This window comes from Pseudochaenichthys georgianus, chromosome 21, assembly GCF_902827115.2.
Source record: "Pseudochaenichthys georgianus chromosome 21, fPseGeo1.2, whole genome shotgun sequence".
NCBI classification, from domain to species: domain Eukaryota; kingdom Metazoa; phylum Chordata; class Actinopteri; order Perciformes; family Channichthyidae; genus Pseudochaenichthys; species Pseudochaenichthys georgianus.
Window position 1 is genome coordinate 37,186,631 of NC_047523.1, and position 15,906 is coordinate 37,202,536.

At 40.4% G+C, this 15,906-nt stretch overlaps 1 protein-coding gene across 2 annotated transcripts in view; it reads right to left on the bottom strand.

The window, feature by feature from the left end:
* LOC117466963 (diacylglycerol kinase beta) overlaps positions 1–15,906 on the bottom strand; it is a 170,278-nt gene that overhangs the window by 129,055 nt on the left and 25,317 nt on the right. Inside the window, exons 4-7 of one of the 2 annotated variants that reach the window (XM_034110500.2) lie at positions 14,053–14,129; positions 8,333–8,353; positions 7,128–7,278; positions 721–783 (exon numbers count right to left, since the gene is read on the bottom strand). In XM_034110500.2, the coding sequence (XP_033966391.1) occupies positions 721–783; positions 7,128–7,278; positions 8,333–8,353; positions 14,053–14,129 (312 nt within the window). The remainder of the gene's footprint in view (positions 1–720; positions 784–7,127; positions 7,279–8,332; positions 8,354–14,052; positions 14,130–15,906) is intronic. The other variant, XM_034110501.2, reaches the window with a different exon arrangement.

The following is a 15,906-nucleotide window of genomic DNA, read 5'->3' on the forward strand; positions in this document are numbered from 1 at the left end:
TTGTGTATTTTCAAATTCTAGCGATCTCGAGCCGGTTTCTCAAATGTACCTACCCCACCCCAGTGGTTGCAGAAACAAACATAATTTAAGTCCAGATATATTTTTTGAAGTGGAATGTAATTATTATTATTTTTAATTTAATGTCAGGTTTCTTATATTCATAATTGTATCACAAATATTTTTGCGTGATCTAATAGTTCCAACCAAACCCATGTTCAGTACACTCAAACGGATGAAGTAACAATAAACGGACAAAAGGTTTACATATTTAACAATCAGTAAAAAAAGAAAACGTGGAAGCCTATTCAGACAAAATTATTTTTTACATAAAAACGTTAAGACTACATCCGCATTGAGACCGAGATCCTTTACGGCGTACACTTTGATGGATCCAGAAGCTTCCCTTTCATACGTTTCTGTAAAGGACAATTGGGTTTTGTCAGAAACATTACTGTATGAAGAGGGAAGCTCGTTAACAGTAAGGAGCAACACAAAATGAACACTGTAAAACCTTACAATACAACAACTACACAACAACTGCATAGAGGTACAAGAAACAGATACAACACCGCGTTAAAACCTTACACAAATTCACAAAGCAAAGTCATCCACACAGAACAACAGTCACATCACATCAGAGTCACAACAAGAGCACAGAGAGGGGAGAAGGAGGAGAATTGCAGTCCGCTTCACGCTGAGGGTCTCTGGGGAAAGGGCTACCTGTGATGGGGGCACAGGCCACTTCAGTCTGAATGGAGATGCCTGCGTCAATGGAGCGGGCGTCTGCAGCCAGTCAGTGTTCGCAGGGGGAAAACAGCAGCAGCGAGAACGAGTGGAGAAAGAGTTTGCTTTATGTTCTGCATATATATTTATATATAGCACTGTTTACGGACACCGCATGGGTTCAAAACAACAAGGCCATTATCAGGGAGACAGGATTATATATATACACACACACATGAGAATAACAGACCTTTTAGCTATGCATCATAAAAGAGGCCTCTGATGTATGCAGTGGTGGAAAAAGACTTACTACCAATACTTAATGAAATGCAAGAGAACAGTTTCTAATGTGTTGGTTGAGTTACAAACATGATGCTAATGAGTTGTGTGATAATTATATTGTGAGCAATTACACTCACATTTGCGTTAAATAAATGAAGAAAATGTAAATGAATTTGACTCGATAACTTGTTCTCCTCATTGAGTTCAGGATACTGAAGTACAAGTAGTAATACCACAGTTTAAAAATACTCTGGTATGCGCTAAAGTCCTACAACATGTTTACTTTAACACAGTAAAACATATATTGTCTTTTAGTGTTGATATATTGATTTAATCACTTAAATTGTGCAGCTTATAAAAGAGAAGCTATGTTTTATTATATATACAATGATGTGTGGCTTTTGAATTTGCTTCATTAATAAAGTCGAATTGTGTGTTAATTATAAGTAATCTGAATCTGCAATGTAAAATAAAGCCGTCAAATGGAGAGGAGTAAAAAGTACATCTGAATTTGAGAAGTATAGTAGAAGTACAAAGTAACAGGAAGTCAATAATGCTTCAGAAAATAAGTACCTTTACTTGTACTTCAGTACAGTACAAGAGTACATGGGCTTAGTTACTGTCCACTACTAGGTATGTGTTAGGTAACAGAAAACATTGCATTCTATCAAATGAAACATTCTCTCCAGATATTCACGCAGCATGGAAACAACATATTGCATCTGTGTCTTCAATCTGACTTCTGGCCTCCTGGGTCCAGTAGTTCAACACTTTGGATCCCAATCTGATTTTGGGTAGTTCAAAACCAAAAAACAGGATTAGGATCACTTTGATATCCGATCAGATCAGGAACTCAAATCCAAGCTTTAATCTGGATTAACCCGCCTCTGGAACTCTCTCCCACCTGACATCTGCAACACTGACTCTCTCCCCATCTTCAAATCACGTCTCTTCACACTCGCATATCCACCCTGATCATTATCCATCACACATCCCGTTTTATTTATTTGATTGATTTATATACTGCATTGTCTTGTTTATGTCTCTTATGCTGGTGTTGTGTATCTTGTTTTTTATGTGTCTGTACGGCGACCTTGAGAGCCTTGAAAGGCGCCTATATAAAATAAATGCAGTATTATTATTATTATTAAATCTTCAAAACGGGTAGTTCAAACCGACAACACAGGATTGGGATCAGTTTGTTCCCAAAAAACTGGATTATCCTGATCCCACCAGAGGGGTGGATTTCCAGTGGATTACCAGAGCAAAATATACTGTACCATTTATTTTAAAATATGTTTCAATATAAATAAGATGGCAAAGTTTGTTAACTGAAATAATACACCATTTTTAGCCTTCATTGCAAATCAATTTTATTTTTCGGTCACGTTTGTGGTGGCCTATTTTGTTTTCAACCAAATGTTGATGACAAATGTTTATGCTCATAAAATTATCACAACAAAGATTGTCAATCACAAATGTCATTTAGATTAAAGAGAAAATATCTTCAACCAAAAAAAAGTCCATCATCTGTCATCACCTTTCAAAAGTAATTGCGGACAATAGAAGTCTCTGCAATGTGGTCTCTTGTCTTCCTTGTATTATTTGTCATGTCCACTAGATGGCGCTCGGTACGATTAAAGCACTGTTATTCAGGATCTAGTCACCTTGAAAAGTCGTAATCTGGATCAGGCTGATCCTATCCTGAATTGCTTTGAAATACTGGGACAGGACATTATTTTTACAGACATTAAAAACTGAAATCTAAGGATATGAAAGGGTTCATTCAGTACAGAAATGAGATCCATCCACACTGCTTCACTCCATTTCTTTTGAAAGATGTCCACCAGGTGTCAGTGCAGGCTCTATCAGCGGACTCACAATGAGAAATACATCTAAACACACACTGAAGCAGCCGCAGAATCACTGAACTGTGTCTTGCTCTTTTTAAATAATGACGCTAAGCATATCTCCAAGCATTTATTTCGGCTTTCTAAGTGGCACCGATCTATTTTTGCTATTGCTAATTCACACACTGCACACACACTCAAAGCCTTATAACTGCATCTGTGTACCTGCAGGGTCAACAAAAGGATATCCCTGTCTATATATATATGTAATTATATACTAAGTTCTCTAGATGTGAATTTATACACTTTAACACTGAGTTGATTACCATGGAAGCAATTAGCAAATTACAGAAAAAGAAGTGGCATTACCATTCAAGATTAATTGAATTTGTTTACAAGGTTCCTCCTAATCTTTTGTCATAGCATATTTAACACTGTTTATTTGAAGGCATTCTTTTTATAAATTAATTCAATGGATGTTTAGACTTTTTAAGGATCTGCAGGGAACCCGGTTAAGAGTCTACTGACCTTATATTATATTCTAATAAGCTGCTAAAAAAATAGTCAATGTACTAATTAGTCAGGTGACAGGAAATGAACCAGCAACTATTCAGACGGTAAATAATTGGAGTATTTAAAATTAGGGCTGTCCAACGATTACAAATTTTAATCAGATTAATCACAGTTTAAAAATTAATTAATCATGATTAATCACCATTCGAACTATGTCCAACATATGCCATTTATTTATGTATATTGTTGTGGGAATGGAAAGATAAATGAAAGAAGGCGGATATATCCATTTAACATACAGTATTTATGTTTATTATAACATTGTTCTGTGTGTCAAAATGAAAGACAGCCCACACACACACACCTATCAATCATCAAACCGTGGGGTCTTAATTCATTGCGCTTTGTGACACAAGTGACGGTACGCATTTCAGATTACATAACCTGCGTACCAGTTATGTGCACCCCTGTACCAGAGCCATATTATTACTATTATATGGCTCTGCCCTGAACTACAGCAAGAGTATTCTCCGTCTGGACTTCCTGCAACAACACCACGCCGTTATCAAAGATGTTCTATTGAGAAGACGATCACTACGTGACAAAAGTTTTCAAAACCGTGGCTACTGAAATCAGTCTTACTAACTGCTGTCTGTGCAATTTACTCCGCGAGTTGGCAGACTTTATTTTGCTTACTTTAACATCATTTTTCATGGTGGGGCTAAGCCATTTCTTGGTATGGGTGTAGCCTACCCCAGCCATACCCTGGTGCTGCCACTGGTGGCACGTATGGGGCGGGCCATTCTGCACATGCGTTAAATACGTTAAATATTTTAACGCAATTAATTCAAAAAATTAATTACTGCCTTTAACGCGATAATTTTGACAGCACTATTTAAAATATATATACACTGAACACAAATATAAATGCAACACTTGTTTTTGCTCCCATTTTTCATGAGATGAACTCAAAGATCTAAAACATTGTCTATATACACAAAATAACCATTTCTCTCAAATATTGTTCACAAATCTGAAAAAATCTGTGATAGTGAGCACTTCTCCTTTGTCAAGATAATCCATCCCACCTCACAGGTGTGGCATATCAAGATGCTGATTAGACAGCATGATTATTGCACAGGTGTGCCTTAGGCTGGCCACAATAAAAGGCCACTCTGAAACGTTCAGTTTTATCACACAGCACGATGCCACAGATGTCGCAAGTTTTGAGGGAGCGTGCAATTGGCATGCGGACAGCAGGAATGTCCACCAGAGCTGTTGCCCGTGAATTGAATGTTCATGTCTCTACCATAAGCCGTCTCCAAAGGCGGTTCAGAGAATTTGGCAGTACATCCAACCGGCCTCACAACCGCAGACCACGTGTAACCACACCAGCCCAGGACCTCCACACATCCAGCACGTTCACCTCCAAGATCGTCTGAGACCAGCCACTCGGACAGCTGCTGCAAAAATCGGTTTGCATAACCAAAGAATTTCTGCACAAACTGTCAGAAACCGTCTCAGGGAAGCTCATCTGCATGCTCGTCGTCCTCATCGGGGTCTCGACCCGACTCCGATTCGTCGTCGTAACCGACTTGAGTGGGCAAATGCTCACATTCGATGGCGTCTGGCACGTTGGAGAGGTGTTCTCTTCACAGATGAATCGCGGTTTTCAGTGTTCAGGGCAGATGGCAGACAGCGTGTGTGGCGTCGTGTGGGTGAGCGGTTTTCTGATGTCAATGTTGTGAATCGAGTGGCCCATGGTGGTGGTGGGGTTATGGTATGAGCAGGCGTATGTTATGGACGACGAACACAGGTGCATTTTATTGATGGCATTGTGAATGCACAGAGATACCGTGATGAGATCCAGAGGCCCATTGTTGTGCCATTCATCCACGACCATCACCTCATGTTGCAGCATGATAATGCACGGCCCCATGTTGCAAGGATCTGTACATAATTCCTGGAGGCTGAAAACATCCCAGTTCTTGCATGGCCAGCATACTCACCGGAGATGTCACCCATTGAGCATATTTGGGATGCTCTGGATCGGCGTATACGACAGCGTGTTCCAGTTCCTGCCAATATCCAGCAACTTGGCACAGCCATTGAAGAGGAGTGGACCAACATTCCACAGGCCACAATCAACAACCTGATCAACTCTATGCGAAGGAGATGTGTTGCACTGCGTGAGGCAAATGGTGGTCACACCAGATACTGACTGCTTTTCGGACCCCCCCAGACCCCCCAATAAAGCAAAACTGCACGTTTCAGAGTGGCCTTTTATTGTGGCCAGCCTAAGGCACACCTGTGCAATAATCATGCTGTCTAATCAGCATCTTGATATGCCACACCTGTGAGGTGGGATGGATTATCTCGGCAAAGGAGAAGTGCTCACTATCACAGATGTTTTCAGATTTGTGAACAATTTTGAGAGAAATGGTTATTTTGTGTATATAGAAAATGTTTTAGATCTTTGAGTTCATCTCATGAAAAATGGGAGCAAAAACAAAAGTGTTGCTTTTATATTTGTGTTCAGTGTATATTCCAAACACTTTGATTACAGCATCAGAGGATTATCTACTTTGAAGGCATGTATGATACCAACATGATTAGATTTAGGAGTGGTGGTTGGCTGGGCTTAGCTTAGTTTAGCTGGACAATTATAAAGGCAATTTGTACGGACAATATATGTTATCTGAAGCTCTCAAAAATATGTATTGAATATTCATTTGTCATGCCTCAAGAATTCAAACAATCATAAATAAAACTGAATCTCCACAGGGAAACTCTACAGAGCACCTTTCATTTATTAAAACCCCCCTGAAATAACACATTTTCAAAGTTTATCAGATCATTCGTAATGCTCACAAACTAGAAAGCCGCCAAAGCAAGGACATCACAAACTAACTGCGACTCTCAGCCAATGATGCTGCACAAAGTCGCTGACATTTGGCCTCGCTGCACTTGTTGCCTCTAACTTTTACAAGCTCTCCACCACAGAAATAGATGCTCAGTTCCTCCGTCCATCTGTCCGATCAGCTGCTCTCAGAGAGGAGCAGACTTCAGGCCCCGGGGCCACGCAGCGCTCACATGGACGGATGGATGGAGGGACACAGTTTGCACCGGCAGCGACGTGCAAACGACCTACAGCACCTGAAGACCTAGGCTCTGCTCAGCGTGAAACCCTCAAGCAAACAGTGATGGGTGAATATGCCTGTCTGTGTGTTTATCTGCATGATTTTGGGTTGTTTATTTGTTTTTGCTGCAAAGAAATAGGGTGAATTGTAGAGTCTGAGGAGACACATTTTTTTTTTTTTATATATTTATAGTTTTTTAGATTTCCCAGTACCTACATTTTGTGTAGAACTGCGTTGACTTTGAGTTTTGAAACACCACAAAACAACTACGATGGTAATCCACAGACGCTGAAGGGTGTCCCACTTTTTCAGTATTCAACATGAGATGTCCTTGGTATGGTGTCTGAGATTTGCTTGTATACAATTTGATCACTTTCCATTACTTAAACAAATGTACCGTAATCATATATTCTGATGGGATGATTTTAAGGGTCAGATTGTGTTCCATTTCCAGACCTGGTTTCAAAAGAGTTGTGGTAGATTTTGTTTGTTTTAAACCGAATGTGCACGGATGAAAGGAAAGTAGGGGTACACCGGATCATTGCATTATTGTAGCATTCTCTGAAGGAGGCAAAAAGATGAATGCACTTCGCTAGGTATACAAATACAAGCAGCCTACCCAGTAAACTGGTTCCTGCTCGGGAGTGATCGGGGGAGCCTCCTCCGGTCTTGCTCTTGAAGGAGGTGAAGAGGTGCTGACACAGCTCCTCTGGGATGTCGTTCTCCAGGTATGTGGCCATGAAGAGCTGGAAACCCTCATAGTCAATGGGCTGCATGGGGAAGGAAAGAGTGTATTCGTTAAGAAAACACTCGACAATTAATGAAGTTTACACCAACCATGGCTGGAAACAAGAGAGATGAAGGAAGCGATGGACCTCCTTTCGATGATCTGCCCTGAAATGAAGGTATGGGTTGGGTTGTGATTGACATGCCGGCATCTTCTTAAAAGTTACAGCTGAATGACTATATGGTTGGAAGCTATTAATGAGATTTTATAGCAGAATTGTTTTTAAAGTAGGGCTGGGAGATATAGCAGAAAAAGTCATGAGGATTAAATATTTCTTGATATTGAATTAAAAAAGTACAGTGGTAGATTATGGCCAGGATTTAGGTTTAAAATATTCAAAAATAAAGTGGAAAGGCTACAGCGTTGACATTGTGTCAGAGCAGCTATGTATTCTGTTACAGAGACTGAAATTAGCATGCTAACTGATTAGCTTAGCCCTCGTTGTTGCTGACGCTAACTGAATCTCAGTTTATACTGTAAAGTGAAGACAATGGGGCCAGTAGTTGTTTGGCCACTTTGTAGTCAATTTACAAACTATCATAAATGGATGGTAAAGACTTATTAGTGGCACCAACACATATGGCTAACGTTAGCTATAGGCTAGCGTAAAAAGTGATACTTTCGAAAACAATTTTGTTATTGCTCTTACATGACGACGGACTATACCCCAAAATATAACCGTTCGTATCGCCCTGTAAATACTGTAAAGGTGTTACTATCCACCACAGATTATTGTCTTAATGGTTAGCAACAGCAGACTGGAGGTGATGGAAGCTGCGTCCAGATACAACCTTATATGACAAGCAACATGTCATATTCACACTCTGATTATCCTTCCTCCTGCCACACCACCATCTTCCACTGCCATGTGGCGGGGGCATAGCGGCACTCATCTCAACCCAACGCCCCCCGTGACCTCTGCCCCTCTGACGGGGGACCGACCATCTGCAGCGGCGTTGTGTTCGTGGACAGAACGCGCATGCAGTCTGATGACACAGACACCACACAGCATGCAGAGCCCGCCGGCCGAGGCTTACTTGGTTCAGAACGTCCTGCTTCTGTTTAACAGTTGGGACAATGACGAAGAGGAGGAGTGAGGAAGGAGTGAGGGAGGGGGAAGAAGAGAAGGTTAGCTGCCGTGTGGAGGGGGGTGGTCAGGGTGCAAAGTGGTGAAAGTAGATACTTGGAATCAAAGTAGAATTTCTAAATTGTAAAAAAAACTGTGGTACAAGTAAAAGTCATGAATCCCTTTAAATGTTTAAAAGCAAATAAAAAACGTTTTAATATGGCTTTTAATTTCAGTTACCTGTCAATTCTCACTCGTATCATCGTCCATGTTTTACTGTATTTTTACAGTTTTGCTTTTATTTTACATTTTGAATCTTAACCTATTTTAATATCTTGTCAGCTTTAATTCAAGGGGATTTCATTAGGATCACTGTAGATGTTTTAGCTTGTTCTGTAAAGCACTTTGGGCTGCTTTGTGCATGAAAGGTGCTATACAAATAACGTTTATTATTATTATTCAAAATCTATTTAAAGTACCAAAAATAAAAGTAATCTTCATGCGTTATAGTCCATTTCAGATTCTCTGGGTGCAGGAGGTTAATAATCTAGTTGATTAATCTGTTTATTAGTTCAGCTCGAGATCAAATCAGTGCCATTCATGTTTGCCAAATCCATTCCAGTATGTGGTCAAGAATATCTTTCAGATCTGCAAATAATTAGACAAATAATGAGGGTTTAATGTGACCAAAGTAAACCATTTTCCTCCCAGGAAAAATGTGCTTCACACCAAAATAGAACAAAGTGAAGTTTATTCGCAAGCTCAGCTCCACATCAAATCGGAGCCATCGGTGTTTATCAAGCTCAGTCCAAGTATGTGTTCAATAATTCCTCTCCGCTTTAAAACAGATCTGCAAATAAATGCAAGTAAGCTAAGAAAACATGAGGTTTTAATACGAGCTAAGTACACAATTCTCCTCTCAGGGTAAATGTAGTTCACACCTTAATAGGAAATGACTTTTGCACGTCTAGACTTCTAGCACTGCAACTTGATCACAGAGGAACACACTGAAGACTTCTGATCTGCCATGTTGACCCAACTCTGATCCAGGCATCTTCACATCTCTTCTCCTTATTTGGCCAAACAAACCACGAGGATTTAATAATGTGTGCATAACAGCAGGTTCCGATAAGTACGCTCACACGCCATAGTAAACAGTCTCTTTACAGTTATAAAACATTGATGAATTAGCGTTGAATGAAAGTGGACACAGATGCTTTTGTGGAAATGTTCGTCCCTCTGGAAAACACCTTTAGCCCGGAGTCTTCTTTACCTCCACATGATGTTCCCTGTGGGCGGCTGCCTGTCTGTAAACATCTCCCGAGGGCCGCTGTGACACATTTACACGGTTCATTTAGTCTTGTTTTGGGCCTGTGACGAGGGTTTGATTGACTTTCTTGTTTGCATGAAAGAGAGAAGGGACTACAGGGGCTGCTGTCCTGCTGAGGACACAGATCGGCATCTACCGTACAATCACGTGAGTTTCTAGAAATGTGGTTTTGATTGTCTTTTTCTTTGCAGTATACTATGATTTGGTACCTTCTTTTGGACGAAATCAAAATGAAATAGTATGTTGAAATATTGAATGCGAGGTGTGTAAACCATCCCGCACTTGGTACAATTATATTTAAGAAAGTAAAATGTGTGATAAATTGAATCTATTTTGTCTGAGAGGGGAGACATGGAGGTTCAAAACGTAGCTTGGGGCTCTTTATTTTATACGTTTTAGGATTTTAATATAATAAATGAAACATTAAACAAAATCACACGTAGACACTGTTCATAACATGTTATAGTTAATCAGATATATTGTAGTGTCCTCCTGCAACAAACGGGTCAGAAGAAAGAGAAAATAAAAAGAGGGTCTTTATATTTAGTAATAGTGTACTGCTTGTTTTCCTAGATACTGTTTTTATCTGCATTTAAGTTATTTTTAAAAGCAAAGACAGATGAATTCCCTTTTTTGACAACTTCAACAGGTTACAATAACACACTTTTTAGCTGCTTGCTTTCAAATCAAATCAAGTTTTATTTAGATAGCACATTTAAAAGCGATTTTTGGTCGAGCCAAAGTGCTGTACATGTAATAAAAACACATTACTACAACACAATAAAAGACAATAATTGACAACAGAAATATAAAAATCACACACAGGGAAATGTCAGGTGTCGTGCTCCGCTCTGACTACAAGGCCAGGGAGAAGAAGTGAGTCTTTAGTGAGGATTTAAAAAAAACCCTAGGGCAGGGGTGTCAAACTCAAGGCCCGGGGGCCACATTCGGCCCACGACTTCATGTTATGTGGCCCCACAAGCGCTTGCAAAGAATATAATATGTTTATTATACGGTTACATGCTACAGAAGCATGTTGCCCATAAACTACATGTCCCACAATGCATCTCAAATATGACTTTTTTCTCAGAATTTGCCTTTTTTTCTTCAAAATATGCATTTTTTCATAGAATTCCTTTTTCTCAGAATTAGATTTTTATTTCAAAATGTCACTTCTATTTATTTTTTCTCCAGAATTTGGCTTTTCTTTTTAAATCATTTTGGGACATACACACTGAAGAGACTTGCAATTATTTGCCCTATCTTCTGCTTTCAGACGTAGTTAATTATGAAGTTATTACCCTATCCGATGATAATCCAATGCAGAGGCAATGATGTAATATAATACATTATTTTATATATATTATATATTTATATATGTATTTTTATATAGTCTTAAAGTTACAACCGGCCCTTTGAGTGCAACCATAATGCTGATGTGGCCCGCGATGAAATTGAGTTTGACACCCCTGCCCATCTGCTGCGAAGGCTGGGTGCCCTCGGGTTTTGAGCCTGGTCTTGGGCCCTACCAGCAGCAGCTGGTCAGCAGACCTTAAGGCTCTGCCTGGGGTGTAGCGCTGGAGGAGTTCTGCTAAATAAGACGGAGCCAGCCCATTTAGGGCTTTAAAAACAAATAAAAGGAGTTTAAAATCAATTCGGAATTCAAGTTTCTCTTTCTGTAATTTGTTTTGTTTGAATGTTGTTGTCATTTCTGCACTAAATATAACCTTTATGACACATCAACAAATCATAGTTCACATTCAAACACAAAGAAACCTTTTAAAAGCATTGGCAGTTTTTTTCTTTGTGCGACAATCATGTAGGACGTGTTTATGTTACATAATTAAGTGTGCTGCTAAACCAGTTAAGTTATATAAATGCATGATGTCTGTTGGAGCCTTTAAAGAAAAACCCTGTGGGTGTAATGCGTCTCTCAGTCACTTATCAATCAGGGAAGATGATGTCTGTTTTCTAATTTGTTAAATGGAGACATGACTGACGGCAACAAATGTCCTTCAGGTGAAGCAGAGCAACACCTTGGCTAAAAATACACTAAATTAAAGCCCAACGAGAGGTCAGAGTTTTCTCCTGTCGCCAGCTGGCTGAGTAGATTCCACTACAGCTGGCGCAAAGGACTGAGTCATTAGACACACACACACACACACACACACACACACACACACACACACACACACACACACACACACACACACACACACACACACACACACACACACACACACACACACACACACACACACACACACACACACACACACACACACACACACACACACACACACACACACACACACACACACACACACACACACACACACACAGGCGCCAGGTGATGGTTTGGTCCATACATGAACATTAAATCTGATTTATATGGCGCCCAAAGTCCAGCCGGGCTGTTAGTCAATCAAAAAAACAGAGGAAGCTTACAGCAGAGTGGAGGTGATAATAAAGAGGGAGAGGAATAAAGAAATGGGAAAAATACCAGAGGTTCATGTTGGCATGGACGAAGATGGACGTCACTATCTTTAAAGAGGCCCTATTGTTTTCTCTTTCCTGTAGTGTGTTATATAGGTTGTTGTGCATGTAAATGGTCTGCAGAGGCTAACATCCCTTCCCCTCTCCCTGACACGCCTCCTTTGGACTCCTTTGTTTACTTCTGGAACATAATGACATCACTTTGTAATACTTGTGCTCAGGGGCGGTTCTAGGGGGGGGGGGGGCAGGGGGGGCCATTGCCCCGTAACACTGACTGTGACCCCACTGAAAATGAAAAGTTTATGATTAAACGATTTCTTGGCTCACGGAATAGGCGGAACTAACGTTATTTGTCATTCTAGTCGGACCCATTAGAGCGTAAAAACTGCAACTATAAGTATCTTAAATAAAAATGTGTACCAATAACTGTATTACGTTGTTTTCTTATGCGCAATTACTTCAAACTGTCTTTGTCTTTTTCGTCCTGCATTTATTGTGCCCCTCAGAAAATAACTGGCCCCCCAGTCAAATTGATGTAGAACCGCCACTGCTTGTGCTTCTATTGGCTATCACTCCAACTCATAGTACGGGATAGGCTAAGGGGCGGGACATCTGTAAGCGGTTGATCAATCACAACATCGTTTTGTGTATTATTTATTATCTACAGTATGGCATTCGACATGTCTCCAGTTCTGAGAAAGGAGTAACAGCAAAGAAGCTTGGTGATGAACTGCTGTGGAAGGGAGAGGCAACATTATTTATTTGACTCCTAAAAAAAAAAAGTCAATATCAGTTTAAGTGCATACTATATTTATATTTTATCTATGCTCTCTGCAAAGCCATTAGTCAATAGATTTTCTTCACACTGACGTTCGTAAAAATGCTTGTAGCTGTCTGACAAACATTAATTTACACCATAAGATGAGAGACAAAACAAAGAAAGAAGTGAGTAAGTTAAGTTAATACATCTTCATACAACATGTATTTCAGACAGGCTCAAATTGTGACACGTAATCAAAGCAAATGAAAATATGTTTACTTGTATTTTGTTTACTGCACAGCAAGTAAAGCAAAACATGTATCTAGAAAGATAAGTGTGTAATGTGAACAGAGATGACAGTAAACACGGAATAAAGTCTATTAGTAGCATCCTCACAAGTCCAGACCACTGTATTAAAGGGCCCATGTCATGCTTTTCCAGTTATCACCCGTCCCCTTGTTGTGAAGGTGTTTCTGCATGTAAACGGTCTGCAGGGTCACAAACCCTCAAAGTGCACCCTGTAGCGAGTAAAACTCTAACAAAGAAGACCTGTCGATGCTGCCCCAGAACGCCTCGTTGTTTCTCTTTTTCCATTGTTTTTTTTCTCCTCCCTGAGACGGCGGGACGAGGCGAGGCTGCGAGTCTGTGTGAGCACACACACAAACTCTCAGCCAGGCTGCGGGTGTGTGCACGTGCTCGGGCTGGTTTCGTGCTAGGTTTCGCTGTGTCTCGCAGACAGCCACTGGGCTCACAGGGAGGGGGGGGCAGGAGCTCCAACAAGCCGCTTAGGACAGAGAGTGAATACACATACTATACAGAGATGCTGTGAGAAACCAATGTGAGTTTGGAAAATTGCAGAATATAAATCTATCCTAGTCGACCTCAACAATGGAATTAGGATCAGTAGAAATGGCCAAGACACGGGACCTTTAAAACATACATTCAGTCTATAGTCAGGGGCCCTTTTCTAAAAATGGGACAAAAGGACTGAGCTTTCTGAATCAGAGGAACCAAAGAAGCACCTGATGGCGTCACACCATGTGTTTGCAGAATATCAAGTGAAAATAAAGTGGATGCAGGATAATGGAGAAGGTTATAAACACACCTGCTCTGGATTGTATTTGGACAGAACTCCTTCCCCGTGAAACTCCTCCAGCATATCCTTCAGCTTCTTAGTGGAGTCTGAGGAGGAGAACAAGCAGCATTGTGTCATTACATGTTGTGCATTTTCTTTAATACACTTCTGAAAACCATGCGACGACCCAGCAGAGCATTTTCCAGAAAATAAACTGTCTTTATAATCATATCTCTGAGAGGAAATGCTCCTTTGGATAGAACACTTTTCTCAAAACTGAATTAATATATGCAGCATTCCATTATAAAATGTCCTGATGAATATTCATCTGCACCAGAAACTGCAGCATCAGAGGGGCTGACACACACACACACACACACACACACACACACACACACACACACACACACACACACACACACACACACACACACACACACACACACACACACACACACACACACACACACACACACACACACACACACACACACACACACACACACACACACACATATACACACACACACACACACACACACACACACACACACACACACACATTTGAACATTAAAGCATGGAGACACTACATACTGATATACACCTGAACATCAGCAGGAGAGGACTCTTTAAAGTAGAGCCACTACATACTGATATACACCTGAACATCAGCAGGAGAGGACTCTTTAAAGTAGAGACACTACATACTGATATACACCTGAACATCAGCAGGAGAGGACTCTTTAAAGTAGAGACACTACATACTGATATGCACCTGAACATCAGCAGGAGAGGACTCTTTAAAGTAGAGACACTACATACTGATATACACCTGAACATCAGCAGGAGAGGACTCTTTAAAGTAGAGACACTACATACTGATATACACCTGAACATCAGCAGGAGAGGACTCTTTAAAGTAGAGACACTACATACTGATATACACCTGAACATCAGCAGGAGAGGACTCTTTAAAGTAGAGACACGACATACTGATATACACCTGAACATCAGCAGGAGAGGACTCTTTAAAGTAGAGACACTACACACTGATATACACCTGAACATCAGCAGGAGAGGACTCTTTAAAGTAGAGACACTACATACTGATATACACCTGAACATCAGCAGGAGAGGACTCTTTAAAGTAGAGACACTACATACTGATATACACCTGAACATCAGCAGGAGAGGACTCTTTAAAGTAGAGACACTACATACTGATATACACCTGAACATCAGCAGGAGAGGACTCTTTAAAGTAGAGATACTGCATACTGATATACACCTGAACATCAGCAGGAGAGGACTCTTTAAAGTAGAGACACTACATACTGATATACACCTGAACATCAGCAGGAGAGGACTCTTTAAAGTAGAGACACTACATACTGATATACACCTGAACATCAGCAGGAGAGGACTCTTTAAAGTAGAGACACTACATACTGAGATACACCTGAACATCAGCAGGAGAGGACTCTTTAAAGTAGAGACAATACATACTGATATACACCTGAACATCAGCAGGAGAGGACTCTTTAAAGTAGAGACACTAAATACTGATATACACCTGAACATCAGCAGGAGAGCACTCTTTAAAGTAGAGACACTACATACTGAGATACACCTGAACATTAGCAGGAGAGGACTCTTTAAAGTAGAGACACGACATACTGATATACACCTGAACATCAGCAGGAGAGGACTCTTTAAAGTAGAGACACTACATACTGATATACACCTGAACATCAGCAGGAGAGGACTCTTTAAAGTAGAGACACTACATACTGATATACACCTGAACATCAGCAGGAGAGCACTCTTTAAAGTAGAGACACTACATACTGAGATACACCTGAACATTAGCAGGAGAGGACTCT